At 44.5% G+C, this 18,667-nt stretch overlaps 1 protein-coding gene across 2 annotated transcripts in view; it reads right to left on the reverse strand.

Moving 5' to 3' along the window:
* Positions 1–120: 120 nt before the first annotated feature.
* The window catches only part of ttc39a (tetratricopeptide repeat domain 39A), a 25,797-nt gene continuing 7,250 nt past the window's right edge, over positions 121–18,667 (reverse strand). For both annotated transcript variants that reach the window (XM_060067170.1, XM_060067171.1), the window contains 17 exons: positions 15,576–15,680; positions 10,743–10,874; positions 9,700–9,743; positions 8,896–8,963; positions 8,654–8,718; positions 8,048–8,147; positions 6,830–6,895; positions 6,621–6,729; positions 5,899–5,966; positions 5,473–5,532; positions 5,001–5,162; positions 4,402–4,493; positions 3,772–3,892; positions 3,475–3,586; positions 3,058–3,172; positions 2,594–2,710; positions 121–1,497 (listed from right to left, as the gene is read on the reverse strand). In XM_060067170.1, coding sequence (XP_059923153.1) covers positions 1,383–1,497; positions 2,594–2,710; positions 3,058–3,172; positions 3,475–3,586; positions 3,772–3,892; positions 4,402–4,493; positions 5,001–5,162; positions 5,473–5,532; positions 5,899–5,966; positions 6,621–6,729; positions 6,830–6,895; positions 8,048–8,147; positions 8,654–8,718; positions 8,896–8,963; positions 9,700–9,743; positions 10,743–10,874; positions 15,576–15,680 — 1,651 coding nt within the window. In that variant the 3' untranslated portion in view covers positions 121–1,382. The remainder of the gene's footprint in view (positions 1,498–2,593; positions 2,711–3,057; positions 3,173–3,474; positions 3,587–3,771; positions 3,893–4,401; positions 4,494–5,000; positions 5,163–5,472; positions 5,533–5,898; positions 5,967–6,620; positions 6,730–6,829; positions 6,896–8,047; positions 8,148–8,653; positions 8,719–8,895; positions 8,964–9,699; positions 9,744–10,742; positions 10,875–15,575; positions 15,681–18,667) is intronic.

The following is an 18,667-nucleotide window of genomic DNA, read 5'->3' on the forward strand; positions in this document are numbered from 1 at the left end:
CGATATCTTTTTGTTGCGTTAGTCAAATATCTTTTGGTTTGTTGTAATTTAAGCATTTCAGTTGCATGCCGTTGTGTGGGGTATGATAAAGAGAGAACACACAACATGAAGTCGCAATGATTTGGTTTCTTATGTCATTTTTCATTTTGAATTAGAAAAAAGAAACATTCATTATGTACAGGAATGTCACTCAGGTTAATTGTTGCCATGCCCCTAAGATACACCGACCTTTTACATCACAGTGTGACTAAAGTTTGAAGAAAATCTGTAAATAAGCAACACCAGTGAAGAAATAAACCAACCGATCATAAGATTGTAAGATCATTTGCAATAATTTCCAAACAGATAAAACAATGCAAAATAGAAATTTCCCTCACCGTTAAAAAGTCTAAATAGACTCTTGGTTAATTTCTTAATCCCAAACTTCAGCAATATACCCACAGAGCTCTAATTTCAAGTTTCCAACATCTGAGACAAATCAGGAGAGCTCATGCCTTGCAAATCAGTTGTTTAGCAAAACAAAAATATACAAAACAACATGACCTAGCAAGTTTTCACTTGTTTTGATACAATAGCACGGCTAGGATGTACAAGTCCGCCTATATATTTGCAAAAACTCTACAGTGGTGGAGACGGAAGCAGTAGAAGATGTTTACAAAGCACAGAAAAGTAGTGGTCATCATTCAATGCTCTTTTCACCTACTAAAGACGCAATAGGCTGACAAGCAAGCAGGCCTGTCGCAGTCTGCCTGAATGGCCCGTTTGTCACTACTCAAGTACCGTTGGCATCGATCCCACACACCAGTAGGAGAAAAGAGGAGAGGGTCTGCCTTTCTAAAAGACACATTCATCAGTCCTCTTAAAATAGGACATTTTAGTAAAAGGCATCATCTTTTAGTTAATAAATAAACAATACAATAAATGTTCAGCGATCACAGTAATGAAGACATTATGAGACCCAGGTGCTCGCGAGGCATGTCTGGTTTACACAGAATCATTTTAGTAGGATGAACCCCCTGGTTATGTTCTTATAATAGCTTTGTATAAATGCATTGGGAGATGACACAGGGCGTTGGTATGCTGTACCTTATTATACCGCATTGTGCTATATTGTGGCATGTAATGTCTCACTCTGCTATATTTTATTACACTATCTCAGGTCAAGTCATTTTACTCAAAGCAGTCTCTAATTCACAGAGGAATGACGAACGTGGGAATGAGCTTGGCGGTTCGGGGAGGTGGCTCGCTTGCTCTGTTGGAGTATAGTTTGGTGCTCTATCCGGGTCCACGACCCCGGCAGGCGGCTTGTTTAGTAGAGAGTCAAGGGATCGCGGCCCACAGGAAGCAGTTTGTGATCTCATGGCGTGGCGGAGCTCCGGGCGTTAGGGACTGGTCTGCACGTACGTCCCGTTTTCAGCCGCGCCCCTCGCCTTGTGCAGAGCCGCCTGGATACGGAAGTGTGTCCGTGACTCCATGGAGTAGTTTTTATAATTTGCCCTGAAAAGCAGAGGACAGAAATCCTTTATAATCTTCACGACATTGGTTACATTTCGAAATAATTAGAATTCCTTTTAAGAATAAAGATCCCTAAGAATGTTCACTTAAAAAATAAAATGTGAACAGTTGTTCCTTATCGAACGTAATGCACTTGGCTTATGGAGCACAACTCCACAGTATGTCTTCATGGATAGCACCCTATGTCATCCTGGATAGCACCCTATCATTTCAGGCCCATATCAATAATGTCACTCGGTCAGCATACGTAACACCTCTCGCCTGCGCCCATCCCTCTCCCCCAACAGTGCTGAGATTCTGGTTCACACCCCGGTCGCATCGCGTCTGGACTACTGCAACTCTCTCCTCTTTGGTTTACCTGCTATGTCGATACAGAAATTACAACTGGTACAAAACTCTGCAGCCCGTATCATTAGTAAAACCCCCTCAATCAGTCACATAACACCTGTCCTGCAGCAACTCCATTGGCTCCCCATCAAATATCGCATCATTTACAAGATCCTGCTTCTCACTTTCAAGGCCATCAACAATCTTGGCCCCTCAGTATCTTACCGAGCTCCTCCATATCAAGACACCCACCCGTTCTCTCAGACCGTCTTCCTCCATCCAGCTCACCCTCCCACCTGCTCACCTGGTTACCATTGGGTCAAGAGCATTCAGTCGCTCAGCCCCCCACCTCTGGAACTCTCTGCCTCATGACATCCAACTTCAGTTCCATTATCCCTTTCAAATCTCACCGGAAAACTTAACCTTTAACTCAGTTGCATTCTTGGGACTAGAATGACCCCACTGTTTTTCCCTTGTACACGGTTTTATTATGTTGTTGTTGATGTTTTTTGTTTGCTCTTATGAATGTTTGATTTGTTAAAGGTGACCTTGAGTGTCAAGAAAGGCGCCCATAAATAAAATGCATTATTATTATTATTATTAGTAGTAGCAGTAGTAGCATCCTGCTCCGTCCATTCATGCGTTAATGCACCTTGTTGGTAGGTAGGATGGGGAGAAGGTCCCTGATAAAACAATATGATGGATGTACCAAGAGAAGGTAAGGCTTCAGCAGGCTCTGCCTCCTACTTACTTTGCTGCTTCCAGGAGTTTGATTCCCTCCTCTTTCCTGCCTTGCTCCAGACATAGCAGGCCATGCTCCAGCAGGGCATTGGGGACCAGGTAGTGGTCATACTTTATCTGGGACTCACTGGGGGGGGCAACAGAACAGACACAAAAAATAACAAGGCAGTTTGGTCAGAGATCTCTTTGTAATGGCAAATAGTATACACTATAAAATGAATATACAGACATAAAACTATAGGGATAATTAAATCTAGGTGTTTAATCTAAGCCTTGTGGTATGTGTGTTAATTTTACAATTTGGCACACAGACTGATTTTATTAATGCAGCAGTTTGTGGCTAAGGATCTTGATCAAGGACCCCTGTGGGTCGGCTGGAGACATTGGGGGGGTTGAAGCAGAACACTTTGGCTTGGAGTCTAACACCCAAACCCATTGTCTGTGTACATGGCTGTATGTGGGACAGTGGCTTACTTGCAGAGGATGAGGGTGAAATAGGCTTCGGCCTCATCCTGGTGTCCCAGATGTTTGAGACAGAGTCCTCTGAGCAGGCTCACCAGGCACTGGTCGTCTATGGAGAACTCAGTCCCTAGTGAACACAATGACCAGACTCTGTGAAACCACTGTGGAGTGGATTCATACCTTGGTTTGTAGAAGCATATTTACAATACAATTCAATTCAATTGTAACCTGCTACACAAGTATAGCAGCCGCAACGCATGCATATATTAGAAATTGGTGTCAGGAATGGATTCATGCTATGTTGTGGTGTAGTTAATGCAAAAAGAAAAAGAAAAATTGCATTAAAAATGAATGTGTTGCATGAGGTCTATAAGAATACAATCAGCAAGGGCCATTGATTTGAAAAATCCCAAAAGGTTTTTTATTTACTTGGACTGCTGTCAAGTGTAGCCTGTGCCTCATCCAGTGTTTTTAGCATTGCCTCCGTCAGGTCTCTGTGCTTTCCAATGACAGTATATCCGTTCCAGATGTACATCATTTCCTATGGAGACAGTATACCAATGCAGACGTCAACAAAGACCCACACACGCACATTCGAGCCAAAGAGTAACAACAGCAGGCCTTCGACTAAAACAGTTGATTAGCAAGCCCAGCCCACACAATGTAGCTTTTTAGTGCTCTCCCTAAATAGCCTGAAGATGACGGCAGTGGTAATGCAGTACAGACCAGAGGAGGAACAGGAAGAGGAATGGGCCTCTCTGCCAAGTACCGCCGGGCCTTCCTGATGGCAAACTTCTCTGTCGGCAAGGACTTGCCGGCTATTTTCTGCTTCAGGCCCGGCACCTGTCTGGGTAGTACATCATGTCAACAATTTAATAAACAACAATGGCAATATTTCTTTTTTAAATGCTGTTGCTTTCTACCTTCAAAAAATAAGGCCATGGTCGTGGATGTTGGAATTAAACTTTGATCACAAGTAGTGACTAATTTCTCGGCAGTCAATCTCTGATATCAAGAGATCATCTATATTCAGAGATGTGCAAGATTTGATCGTAATAATGCCTGAGTGAAACATTCCTGGATGTCGTGGATGTTGGAATTAAACTTTGATCACAAGTAGGGACTCATTTCTCGGCAGTCAATCTCGGATATCAATTGATCATCTACATTCAGAGATGTGCAAGATTTGATCGTAATAATGCGTGAGTGAAACATTCCTGCTTCTCTGTGGCAGCTGTATGGTGGGAATGATGTGTGTGTGAATCATAACTGCTTTTCTATGCCAGCAATATAGCGGGGTGGATTCACTGTAACCTCATTTCTGTAGCTTCTAAAATAATCACTTTCACTTTCTACCTGAACAGAGTGATCTCAGTCTCCCCAAATGTGAGGCAGTCGTCCTTAGTCAGCATGCTGAGGTAGGCGCCTTTCATGTACGCATAGGTGGCCTGGAGGGACGCGGAGCACAAGAGACTGTTACCACTGCAATTTCATCTCTTATTTCTCCTTTGAGATGCAAGCAGACAATGAGGACAAAGGATATAGGAACATAAGGACACAAGGACACAAGGACAAGGGGCAAAAGTAAATGACTTGCGCATTAGTTTACTCTTTTGTTCAGTTTATCCTGCTCCACAACACACATGCAAGCTGCTCAAAGTGTGTTGGTTTTGGATACAACTATACCTGTGTTATCAATCCCGTTATTTCCGATAAGCCTGTTTTTCATTTGCTTTCAACCGGAGTTCAAGGCAGCGGCCATATTTAGAAATCAATAACTGCCAAGCCAGGACCAAAGTTAAGTATTAATCCAAAAAATGAATAATTGGATGGGAGGCTATTTTCAAATGGCTTGAGGCTTTAATGTAAATAAACATCACCTTCTTAGGCCTGGGTGTGCCCACAACTTACCACACATCCCCAATGCTCTTAGAGCGGAAAACAAGCTCACCTACCTTGGACCACGAGTTCTCCTTGCTGAGCAGGTCGGCGTAGAAGTAGGCCATCTTCCAGTGGCGCTTGTATGTAAAGCACCACATCAGCTCCCAGTAGCACATGTGGTGGAACTGCTTCCACTGCTGCTGGGCCTCACAGCACTCCTCGAACCGGTCAATAGCCTGATACAAAACAGTAGCCGTCGATGTTCTGTCCAATGAGGTCATTGGCCAAAGGATTGATTCAAACAGAGCCCGCGACTATTCAGAGCATAAAGTCTAAATGGGAGTAACGACAAAATAGTCTACGGACACTACATGCTTTGCTAAACACATAATATGAGTCGCCAAATGAATTGGTTTGAAACACATGACAACACGATGACTAATTAATGATGTTAGCATTCATAATCCTACTATAATTATAGCATTGATTCATGAATGATTGAATTGGCGGCCCCCACAAAGGCAGCTTGACGTGACAGGCACTCACAGCATCCAGGTTTCCTTTGATCACCTCGATTCGACCAGCGAAGAACAAGAAGATGGAACCCTGTGAGAGACAACCACGTTACAGCAGGAAGATCCAATCTGGCAACATTCCCATTAGTCCATTTTTGAAAAGACATTCCTCGATGTCTGCATCACCACAGGAAAATTTCATACAAAGACACAGACAGTGGTGTCATTTTACTCGGGGCTTTCCATTTATCTTTAAATAGGTTTTTGTAATCAGTTAATTAGTTAAATCGTTTTACAATAGCAAAACAGGAATTTGTAGCGTCCGATGATGCTAGTGAATCTGTCGCGGAGCTAGCCGGAATTAAACATGGAAATAAATATTGGCCCATTCATGACCCTCATCCACTTCTCTCAGAGCAAGCACTTTACACCAAACCAGGCAGTACTGATGGCCAACCTTGGGGTACTTTTTGAGGTATGGCTCTAGCAGTTTCTCTGCGTCTCCCACATCTCCCTCTCCGGTGCCTACAGTGGCAAACAGCGAGAACAAACATCAACGTCAACACTATAACACACTCTCTATGTTTTCTTTAGGGTCTATTTTGGTGTGTGTGTTGTTTAATGTGTGTGTGTGTTTGTGTGTTTGTGTGTGCGTGTGCGTGTGGTATGTGTTTTTGTGTGTGTGCCTATGTATATGTTTATTTGTGTGGGTGTCTGTTTGTGTGCGTGCATGCTTATATGTATATGCTTAAATTTGTGTGTGCGTACATGCATGCTTATGTGTGTGTGTGTGTGTGTGTGTGTGTGTGTGTGTGTGTGTGTGTGTGTGTGTGTGTGTGTGTGTGTGTGTGTGTGTGTGTGTGTGTGTGTGTGTGTGTGTGTGAATGTGTGTTTGTGAGGGTGGGCTTAGCTCAGGAGGTAGAGCAGTTGTCTTGTAACTGAATGGTTGCTAGTTCGATCCCCAGCTCCTCCTAGATGAGTGTTGATGTGTCCCTGAGCAAGACACTTAACCCTAACTGCTCCTGACGAGCTGGCTGTCGCCTTGCATGGTTGACTCTGCCGTCGGTTTGTCAATGTGTGTATTAACCGAAGTAAGTCGCTGCCCTAATTGTAATTGTAGTGTGTGTGTGTTTGTGTGTGTCTACAGTATGTGAGCATGTGTGTGTCCTCACTCCTCACCCAGTATGAAGCTCATGAAGGTGTGGTAGCAGAGCAGCAGCATGTTGCACAAGAACGAGCGGAAAGTGTTCTCCACGCACCCCTCCTGCAGCTGCTGGAGGCCAAACTCCTGCACAGCACAAATGAATAACAGTCTCACCACATCCACCACAACAGAGTATCGGCCGGTCTATTCATAACGCTCCTCTCTAACAAGGCCACTCACTCACTTTGTTCCCCGAGAAGCCCACAAACTCCAACAGTCGCAGGGTCCGGGTAGGCAACATGGAGATCATCTGCAGGAGAACGTTGGATTGAATCAACTTTATTGAACATGGATTTTTTTTTAACTTATTTATTGAACATAGATTTCTTAGACGTTTATTTTTTTCAACATGTATTTATCTGATGTGTGTTTACTTTGTGTATATTTATTTTTTGTGTATTTATTTCGCGTGTATTTTTTTATTGGAACATTTCTTCATCCAGGTGTACTGGTTGAGATGTATTAACAATAAATACGTGGGCTGGATATATATTATGAACATTTTCGGTTACATTTTTAGTCATCATTTCTGTATTTCTGAAGACCGGGGGTAAGTGTGGGTAATTTCTCAGCAATAAAACTGATTCTGGTCTTGGCAGTTTCTATTCTGAGATTTGGTAGATATGACTGTAAACGCGTAAGTGAATCATTCCTGCTACTCTGTAGCAGCAATATGGGGGGAACTCTCGTACTTCATTTCATTTGCACAGAGAGTAGAGTCTGGACCTACTCAATTGAGAAACGTTAACGTTAACTCACTTGAAGGCAGGTGTCTGAAGTTTAAAACAGTGCCACTCTGGATCTGCCATAAACAATCGCTAACGTTTGGCCGTGAATCATGTTGCGCGCAGGCTGTAAACAAACCAATCACCTTGGGTGAAGATGTCCGTCAACGAGACCTGACTTTAACGTCATTGATCTCAGCCACTCCCTCTGTTCGCTGATTGGACGCAGAAAATTTAGACGGAGAAAACCCACTGACATACCGCAGACCCAGACCTAGTACGGAAGGGAAATTCAAATTGAGAGGAAGTACTTAGGCGGGCGGAGCCAGGCCAATGCTGACCTAAAAATATGCAAACAATTTCTGTATATGTTTTGAAGACTTTCATCAAGGGCCTAGAGTCAGCCTCTATAGCCCGTTCATTTTTTTATTACTGACTTTCCTAGTGTATCTCTATTACTCATCCCTCATCCGTTTGCATTGAAATTGGTTATTTCTGGTCTGTGCCAACTTTACTTGACTTGTTGTGCTGTTTTATCTAAGTCACTTATGTAAAATTGATGTTTAATCTCAAAAGGCTCACCGGGTAAAATAAAGGCGCAATCAAATGTATACACAATAATATTTAATCCAGGTCTGCTTTAGAAATCACGTTACAGTCGTTAAACCGCGCCTCACCAGATTGAAGGCACCGACGCCCAGCTTGACCCCGCCCTCAAAGTGCCCGTGGTTGCCTCCGTGGGCGAAGCCTGAGGACTGCAGGACCGAATGGAGCTCTCTGCCGGGGGGGGAGGGGGGAACAAAACGCACAGTTAATAAATACACTTTTTATTTAATAGTGTGTCAAACTATAATAAAGTCCAAAGGGCAAGGTTAACGGGTATCCATAGACAATTACCTTACGTTGCCCATTATTTTTTCTGTTTTTTGTTGTGATTTATTTCTCACATCCACCCACCCACCCACCCACCCCCCCCCTCACACACACACACACACACACACACACACACACACACACACACACGGGGGCGTACATGTTTATTTATATAACAGGTATTCTCCTCGGTTTTTCAGTTGTTCTTTCTGAATTCTAACACAGATTCCTCTTTGAGTGTTAGAGGATAAACCTTTATAAGTGGGCATGTGGAGCTTCTGAGACTGCAGGCCGTATCTGTCATCAAGGCCTGTACAAATACATGCACGTTTCCTGGGGTCCGATAGGGTGGCATGGTGGAGAACACCCGTGAAACGGGCAGGAGAATTCAATATATTTCACATTCTCACTTGTATGTCTGGTAGCTGTTCCTCACTTTGATCCCTCCTTTAATGAAACTGATCATGTTTTCATCCTGAATGAGTAGGAGAGAGAAACAGAACGAGATACATTAGAAAATCAGGAAGTACAGAAAAGAAATCAGAAGTAAAAGAGATAAACAGAATATATATTATTTATACATCAAATAAAATGTTTTGATTTTCCTTCCAGGTAACGCGCTGATTGTGTGTTATAAAGTACATGCTCTAACCTGAAGGAAGGTTAGGGCTGCCCTCTGCAGGAGACATTCGGCATAGCACACCTCAGCGTGCAGTTCCTCTGAGGTGAAAATGATTACATCACAGTTATCTTCAGTCAAACAGCCTCAAAGCGCTAGCGCAGTAGAGCTCGGATGCTGCAGCATGACAGAGCAACACACACACACACACACACACACACACACACACACACACACACACACACACACACACACACACACACACACACACACACACACACACACACACACACACACACACACACACACACAACCACAAACACACATACAAGCACGCACACACACACATACACACACACACACAGGATACAGGTTCAAACAGAAAGTCATTGATTTGCATGTGACAAACCCCTCATTCATAACAACCATCAATGCGTAGAATCCTTATTAAATACGAGAGAATCTATCCATTAATGCTAAAATAGTGTCTGCTCTTCCACCTTCCATTATTTTGCCATCAGGGGGAGATTATATTACTACTTAATATATGACATGATGTGATGAAATGACGACTATATATATATTATATATATATATATATATATATATATATATATGTGTGTACAGTTATATACAGTTAATATATATACAGTATATATAATATATATATTATAGGCTATATATATAGTACAATATAGAATAAATAACATAATATGATTATGTGACTTGTGCAATGCATTAAATCCCATGAGTCATTACATGTGATTCATCATCTTATATATAAAACACAACTAAATTACTAACATGGTACTCAATCATTTATCACATGATACTGACCTTCTGTAAAGTTTTTGCTGGCAAAAGTCGACTTTTTACGGTATCTAGCAAAAACAAAACAAGAGATGTACAGAACAGTAAATCATCCAAAATCAAATGCATGCAAAAATACATTTGCTTCAAGGTCAGGCTGCTGTGCGGATGAACGTTGTTACTGTCAATGCTTCATCGGGTTCAGGGAAACACCATAACCCAGCCACGCAGAAAAGTGTAAAGACGACACCCGTTATGAACCGAAACATAAGAGAAAAAAACATGAATTCTGCATGGGCTGAGAGAAGCTCTTTCAATGCTTCTGAGCTGAGGTTGGTGACATGATGACGAATGGGTGTGGTTTGGCCGATCAAATCTAATTATGGGACGTCTGCTCTGTGTTGGCATGTTGGGCGGACTTGACATGTGAGACGCCCGTTTTCCCAGCGTGATTCTAGAGTGTGGCGAGTGGTTGTGAAGTGTCCCTGGCTGGTAGGACTGAGGGCCTCCAAGAGCTCTGCCCTCTGCTGCTGGCACACCACTGGATGTCAGCCGCAACAAGGATAGCTTCAAGCTTAGCTCAAAAAGAGACGATGCCCAAGGGTGTGGCATGATACATCTTCTAGGAACACAAACATACATTGCTTTCTCGATGGAATCCATTCACCCTCAATGCTGCAACAGACCTGAAGAGGATTTATGCAGAATAACAAAATAATATGATTTGAAAAACGAATTGTGGGTGACATCCCACTATGACATTATTCTATGGGCGGCATTCGCTTAGGAAGTAGAGCTTCTTGTCTGGTTCGATCTCAGGCTACTCCTAGCTAAGTGTCCCTGAGCAAGATATCTAACGATAACTGCCCCCAACGAGCTGGCTACCTTATATAGTTGACCCCGTCGGTATGTATCTCACACACACACACACACACACACACACACACACACACACACACACACACACACACACACACACACACACACACACACACACACACACACACACACACACACACACACACACACACACACACACATCATGGAAGACATCCCCACACCGGTCTCACCGCTGGCAGACTGCCTGGGCCTCCTTCATGGTGTTGCCGGCAGCCAGGATGTGGGCCGGTTCAAAGGTCATCATGGCCTGCATCTCCAAGATGGTGGCGTAGGTCAGCGCATGATACATGCTGTCTTTGGTCCTGTACAAAGGAAGGGGTGAGTAGGGGTGAGTAAAACACGATACAATAAGATAATACAGATTTCTCTATTGTCAGAGCAAGTCTGAAATTTGTCTTGAATCCCGGCAGCTCTATTTACAACAACACAGACAAGACAGGACCCTCAAGACCCACAAATAGCATGCATGGGATTAAGTGCCTGATTCAGTTCGAGGATTGACTGGTGAACGAAAGAGTGCTTCAGTCTAACCTTTCTGAATGTTGGAACCCTATGTTTCCGGTTTGATAATAGTATATTGTATTCTGTGTTTAGGATGTGGTTGGGGTTGAAGGAGAGGAAGGGAGGGTGAGTAGGGGTGAGATTGAACCCGAAGCCAAGCTCTACGAAAGAGGATGGAGGAATCGGGTCATGTGAGAATGACGGGGAATGGTTCATTCACAATGACGTGATAAGCTGACGGAACAGAGAAAGGTTTGATGGAGGACAACCTATGGCTGCTGCCCAGCCATTCTCCCTGCATGCCGATGTCTGCTGCTACCGTCACACCCTAACTCCCCCTCGGGACAACCTACATCTCTGGCTATCTGTACATCGGGAGAGGTGATCTATGACATTGTCGGCACACACAAACACGTCAAAACCCTGTGATTTAGCTTTGTCCTACAAATAATGGAACACGCACGCGCACGCGCACACAGACACACACACACTAAAACACACAAACGCATGCACACACACAAACACACACACACACACACACACACACACACACACACACACACACACACACACACACACACACACACACACACACACACACACAATCCAACCAAACAGGACTGACTAAAATTGATTAGGGAACAATGTGGATATGGGAGAAGTTCGACGTGGAATGCTGTATGTCTACATAATCGACATTTCACTGCCATTTACAATCATTCATGTGACCGGCAAACATCCAGCCATCCCTGAATGTGGACATTAGCACGGTGAACCAATCGGCTCTGACCACTATTACTCTATTCATCAAGATAATGCAGTACAGCAGTTGCATTCATATTGTAATGCAGTTACGCTAGCGTATATGTCTGCAGATGTATGTGTGTGTGTGTGTGTGTGTGTGTGTGTGTGTGTGTGTGTGTGTGTGTGTGTGTGTGTGTGTGTGTGTGTGTGTGTGTGTGTGTGTGTGTGTGTTAGTGGGCGCGAGCGTGTGTGTGTGTGTGCACGTGAGAGAGAAAGTAAAGTCGAACATTGGAAAAATTCTAAATAAAACATTATATTATAAGTTATATTATAAAACAGGTCAACGTTTAGTAAGCCAAACCAAGATAGGGAATCTGTTCCAGTCAATTGAAACATTTTTGTAAAAATATAATTTTATTGAAGGACAATTAGATTGTGCTTCCTGGTGGAGACCAGGAAGTGAGGGCGCCAATGACGTCGGCCCAGCCTACCTAAAAACAAAGGTTATGAGTTGAGCCAGAGCACTAGTCTACACTGAAAGACATCTGATCACAGCTCCCAATGGCTGAGGAGGCCCACTGCGTCACATCGATGTGGCATTACCTCACATTATGTCCTAACGTCTAGGGGAGAGATACTAGTTGAACTGATCACTGGATCTCTAGTGGGCATGTGGAGAATGGGCTGAGAATCCAAAGTATTTGGCAGTGGCCTGGGACTTTAACTAGAGCCTCAGCCTCCCTGCCACAGCACGGGACCTCGCCCCTCTGTGACGACAGCTCTCGGTCAGGGAGTGCTGGTTATTTTTACCTCTGTGCTTTAAAAAAACAGCGCAAAGGAGGGGGCGCTACTGGAGTGCTTAGTGCCTCGTCATCTCGCGTGTACGTCCTGACAACAGGCAGAAAGTACTTTATGTACTGTCTCTCTACCGCCGTGGGTTTCTGCCCATCTGGCCAATGTGCTTACGCACACGTGTGGCAACTCTCGGTAAATCATTTAAAGGTATATAAAACAAGACGTTTATTTTTGGTCTTGTTCTCCTTTTCTGAGCCACAGCACTGAAGCGGTGTGTCCCTGCATATAAATAAAATACATATTTGTTATGGGTGTCACCATGGACGACAAAAGCCCCTCCCTCAGCTGTGAGAGTCCGGGTATAGCAAAACCTCTGTACCATCTGGACCCAGCCGCTCCTGGAGCCTCACTGAAGAGGAATGGATCGGAAAGACTCGAAGTGACGCTTTGCCGACCAGCATGTTTGAACAGAAGGGCTGGAGTGAGTGTGTGTGTGTGTGTGTGTGTGTGTGTGTGTGTGTGTGTGTGTGTGTGTGTGTGTGTGTGTGTGTGTGTGTGTGTGTGTGTGTGTGTGTGTGTGTGTGTGTGTGTGTGTGTGCGCGTGTGCATGCTGGCCCAGATTCTGTGGGTGGAAACTGCTCGGATGTGAAAGGGGATCTGCTGTAACTTGAACATAAATTGACACGTTATCTCGAAACCTCCCACCGTTTATTATGTTTGAACAGTGAGCCTGGCAAACAAACGCATAAAAGTGTGTATGTGTGCCTGTGTGGGTGTGTTTTGTGTGTGTACGTACCCAAGTGTCTTTGTGTCAAGCTAAAAATCACGTCAAATTTTTTGTATGTCTTCAAGGATCTTAGCTTTTTCCACCCTAATAGAAAATGCATGACCGCATTACGATTTCTACAGTAAGAGCCGAGAAAACAAACACGATGAATCCAGTGGCTGATGAAAGGGGCTCTTTGAGGTGGATCCACTGCTGACGGCCCTGAACAGTATTGAATTTAAGGAGGAAAGCTCTCCTGTTTAAACTAAGTGTTTCCGTACATGCAGCAATCTATGTGGTGTGTGTCATTAGGATGGGGAGCCCACTCCGAACACTGGACTGACCAGTGTACCGGAGGAAAGCCAACCGGGTCCCGACATGGGCAACGAGGAAGTAGAGACTGGACAATAGGAAGAGAAAGTTTCATTGCATGTAGACAAAGAGAGATAGATGATTCAATTGCATTAGTTTTAAGGCGCAGTTCCGCTTCATGAATAACCGAATCAACCCAATAGCCTACGATCAATTTAGCCCCTGGGTAGCTCGGGGGGGCACCACTGGGGTCAGAAGGTGGGAGGATGGTATGGAGATTTGAAATATCAATGAAACTGCAAAGCCATGTGGTTTCAATAACACGTCTGACGTGTGCAGTTGGCGTGACCCCGCGGCGGGTAAATCATCAGGAACACTTCTGACAGCGTAATGACCAAGTCATTGTCCACGTACTATTGATGTTGTAAAACTTTACAGCACGTCCAGAACATTGCTGCTAATCCGCTCGTTCACTCAGTCAAGAGATCACTTCCACCAGTCCCCATCAAGCACTCATAGAGGTAACAAACTCCCATCCTCAACACCTGTTCTACACCCCATGGCCCCGCTCTTTTATGTCATGTGAAGTTCCTTATAGGACCCAGAGAAGTGCTCTATAAATATATATATAATTTTTTATTTGTATTATATATGCATAGATAGTAGGTTACAGAAGAGAGTGTGAATGAAACATAAAATGGAATCCCTTCCCTCCAGCTCGTACCACTTCCCCCTTACGTGGAAAGAAGATACGTTGGCCTAGCAGGAATACCTAGATCCCCAAACAAGGGCTCCAGGTAAACCTATACTTTGTGTACTTTACCAGCTTCCCAACAGAGCGGGAGCGCTGGTATTGTGTACTCTGAGGCGAACCCAGGAGGGAACGAGCTGACCGGGAAAAGGGACGAGATGAAGGTCACGATAATGGACGGGAGAATCCTCCGTGAACAATGGGAGAAACCCGACGACTGCAGCGGAGCACAATAGCGCATGTTAGGTGTGGGAGAGGGAGTTGTGTGTTACGTGAACGCCACTGTAATGTGAGCAACTAACCGCGCGGCCACAGCGCAGCCAATCAGAATCCAGGCCCTTCACGACAAAGCTCTTCCCAGAGGCCTAGCCGTAGATATCTTCCCATTGTTTTGAAGGGAATCTAAGGATTTAAGATGTAGGATTTAGGATGATTCGAGTTTTAAACTCAATATACGCATACTCTTCGATCTAAAGTCGACTTACAGTGATTATTCCTCTTTGGTGTTTGCTTGCTCAAGGACTTCAGACGTTTGGGGATCGGACCCAGATCCTTTGGGCTGGGAGTCAAAAAACCTTTACCACTACACTATCCTTTCCCCCAGATATACATAAATATATTGGTTAAATGAATACGTTCAATTGCTCTTCTTTTAAGATGTTACAAAGTCCCCCACACCCCGCTTGTGCACTTATTGTCTGTTCATCCTGCCACTTAATGTACACACTTATTGTATGTTGTACGTCCCTGCACTAGAAAATATTACTTAGCATTGTTTAGCATCTTGTCTTAGCCAAACGGATAAGATGGGTTAATTGAACAATCGTAAGTGCTAGGCACTTGGTTCTATGAACATCCTTACTATACCGACGGCGATAAATTGTTTCTCTTTCTTCTGACAAAAATGTACTTTTGCACAAATTGTAAATCACTCTGGATTAAAGCATCAGCTAAGTGACCTAAATGTAAATGTGCTGTATCATTCCTCTCGAAGCCTTGCATCACTTTGGATTTGTGTGTGTGTCGACTTCATAGTGTTGAATGAGCATGTGTGTCTCTGGCCCCGACTGAACATGAACCAGAGCCTGAGAAGAAGCGCTGCGCCGGTGGGCAGCGCCCGGGTCCTCCTCCCACCTGGTTCGGAGCCGGGCCAGGGCCTCCTCAAAGTCGTTGCTGAGGAACAGGTCCAGAGCGGCCATGCAGTCCTCCAGCGCCACGGTGAGCTCTGAGGGCTGGCACCTGCGGAGCACATCACAGGACCAATCAGAGGAGAGCACACCACAGGACCAATCAGAGGGAGAGCACACCACAGGACCAATCAGAGGGAGAGTACATCACAGGACCAATCAGAGGAGCGCACAGCACCGGACCAATCAGAGGAGAGCACACCACAGGACCAATCAGAGGGAGAGTACATCACAGGACCAATCAGAGGAGCGCACAGCACAGGACCAATCAGAGGAGCGCACACAACAGGACCAATCAGAGGGAGAGTACATCACAGGACCAATCAGAGGAGCGCACACCACAGGACCAATCAGAGGAGCGCTCAGCACAGGACCAATCAGAGGGAGAGTACATCACAGGACCAATCAGAGGAGGGCACACCACAGGACCAATCAGAGGGAGAGTACATCACAGGACCAATCAGAGGGAGAGCACAGCACAGGACCAATCAGAGGGAGAGTACATCACAGGACCAATCAGAGGAGGGCACACCACAGGACCAATCAGAGGGAGGTAACACAACGAGACAACATCAGATCAATATCTCAGTGCAATACATTCAGTCCTTTGGTTGGTACTTAGATGCTCTACGAGCAAGATTGCCGAAGAGCTATCGATATCGATATCGATATCGATATTGGATTAATGAATGGCGAGTTTGATGAGTCACATTTGAATAATAGGACCTACACTGGGGCCTATTGAATTGCTGGCATGTCACATTTGCTTGCTTGCTGTTTATTACAGTTTGGAAATCAAATGAAAAGGGAACTTTGTGATCGATTATTAGGTTACGGAGTCAAGATGAGTCAAATGCTTTCAAGTGGATATCCTGTAAACAAAAAAGTTAGAGGCAACTATCCTAATGAGCCCATCAGTGAGTAAGCCATAGATCGTTCCAGGACTCAACAACAACAGGTATAAAGATTGATTGCAAAGCACATGACTGGGGTCTGACTCATCTCCACATGCTCTGCTGCATTTCCCTTGTTCTTGGGAAGGATGTGGTTTTCATGGTCTTTCTCTTCTTCTCTTTGAACCCTACCTCCGCAGTGCAGTCTCAACCTCCCCTCGTCCTCGCATGCATATCTGCTTGCAGAATCCCCTTACGGATACCTTTACTAGCACATTTCTCAAGGGAACTGGGATAAGGGAGACCTGTTGTAGCCTGTTGTGACTCCCCTTGTCAGTCCCCCTTGCCTCACGATCTAGAGGAGGTTTGTTTCCATGCTGGAACGTTCCCTTCTGAACACACCAAAAGAAGAAGGTGGAATAATGGTGAATTCAATTAAAAAATACACGTGCGTGTGCAATTGCCAGGTGCTGATAAAACCTTGAGCATGATTGAATGGGAAAGATCAAGCAGGCCCTTGAGTGCTGACACCGTGGAAACATGGGTGCTCAGTGTGACACGGGGCTCGTTAAGAGGAGCAGGCCATAGAGGATCGCAGAGGTAAGAATTACCGTCGCACTGGCGCGGAACCCTCCGAGTTAGTCCATCACATGGAGCATGTGATCCCCACATGACAACCGTGTCTATGGTGTTCACGGGCGGCCTTTTGAGGCAGCAAATGCTGGGATTCACCACATGTGTTTCAAGTGTGTCCTGTGCAGCCAGTGTGTTGGTAAAGGGTTAAACCATGAAGATCACATGATGTGCCTATTTCTGCCGCCAGCTACGGGATGAAAACAACAGCAACAGAATACCTTCGGTCGAACAACAAACACTGTGAACAAAACAAACCACCAGGGGCTGTGTTCAGGCACAATGAGACTCTAGCTTCCGTCATGCGTGCGTCTAAGTGAGTGGCCAGTCCTGCCTGCCTCACACAAAAACAAAAACACCAACACTGCATTTTATCTCTCAAGTCAAACATCTCAATGTGGATCAAACAAAGCAACGTCACAATGCTATTCTTAAAGCAATACAGTGTGATGTAACTTAAAAGTAAAGCTACTCAGTGTGCTGCTCACAGTTTTAATTAGAGAAGATGATGAACAGCATAATGTTTGACCTCTGTTGTGGAGACGAGGAGTCTGAATTGGGCATGATTACTTTTCCTTGCCTCCATGTAATTTCATCTGTGCAGCAAAACAGTTTATCAAGAGAGCTCAAATCATCAAGCCACACAGAAATGTAAAGCTTGTAAAGCGTATAAATCCGCAGAGCTGTGCATTGCATTTCTTTGTGAGATCAAATAAAGCTTTATAGATAGCAAAGCAAGGACCTTAGAACGGACTCAGGTGGAACACCACGCATTATGCCTAAAAGCAGAATACAGACTACCTGTTACTATAATACAGTAACATGAAAGTCAAGAGACATAACGTGTCTTTGAGGAATGAGGTTAGCCAGGCTTGACCGGGATAACACAGACCAACCCTTTCTGTCTACTCTTTGGCATAAAACGTGACGGCCACTATCCAATAAGATAATGACTCTCTAGCAGCAAGAGTCTTCATCCTGAGCTGGTTTACAACCCTAATAAAGGCAGGCACAAAAACCAGAAGAAGGCAAACATGTTATCGAGGGTTAAGAAGGCTCTGTATATGCTTAGGCGACAATCTCTTACCAGGATTCATACCAACAAGGTGCCTTTGTTTATTCCCACCCGTGCACTTGTGTAACCATATGCGTACTCATAGCCAAGTTTAAGTAGCGCTGGGCGGATAGCACTTACATAAGGAGCCCAGGTACCCAGACATGGGCCCCAGTATTATACACAGGAGGCCTAAATGGCCCTGCAGGTGTAGCTTATGGCCAGCTGTTTCATCACACTTCTGCCCTTCACAGTCTCTGCAATTCACAGGCGATATGCCTTCAAGCTCTAGTCGTTTTCCTTGATAGATGCACACACAGAAGAGTTGGAAAGATCACTTTCAAGGCCAAAAACCTGTTTGCCTTCTCCTCACAAAAAGATGAGAGAAAAGAGCTTTAACTTTAACATAATAATTAAAACATACTAATTAAATCAGACTTTTTCCCACACAAACCCCAA

This window comes from Gadus macrocephalus, chromosome 12, assembly GCF_031168955.1.
Source record: "Gadus macrocephalus chromosome 12, ASM3116895v1".
NCBI lineage: Eukaryota > Metazoa > Chordata > Actinopteri > Gadiformes > Gadidae > Gadus > Gadus macrocephalus.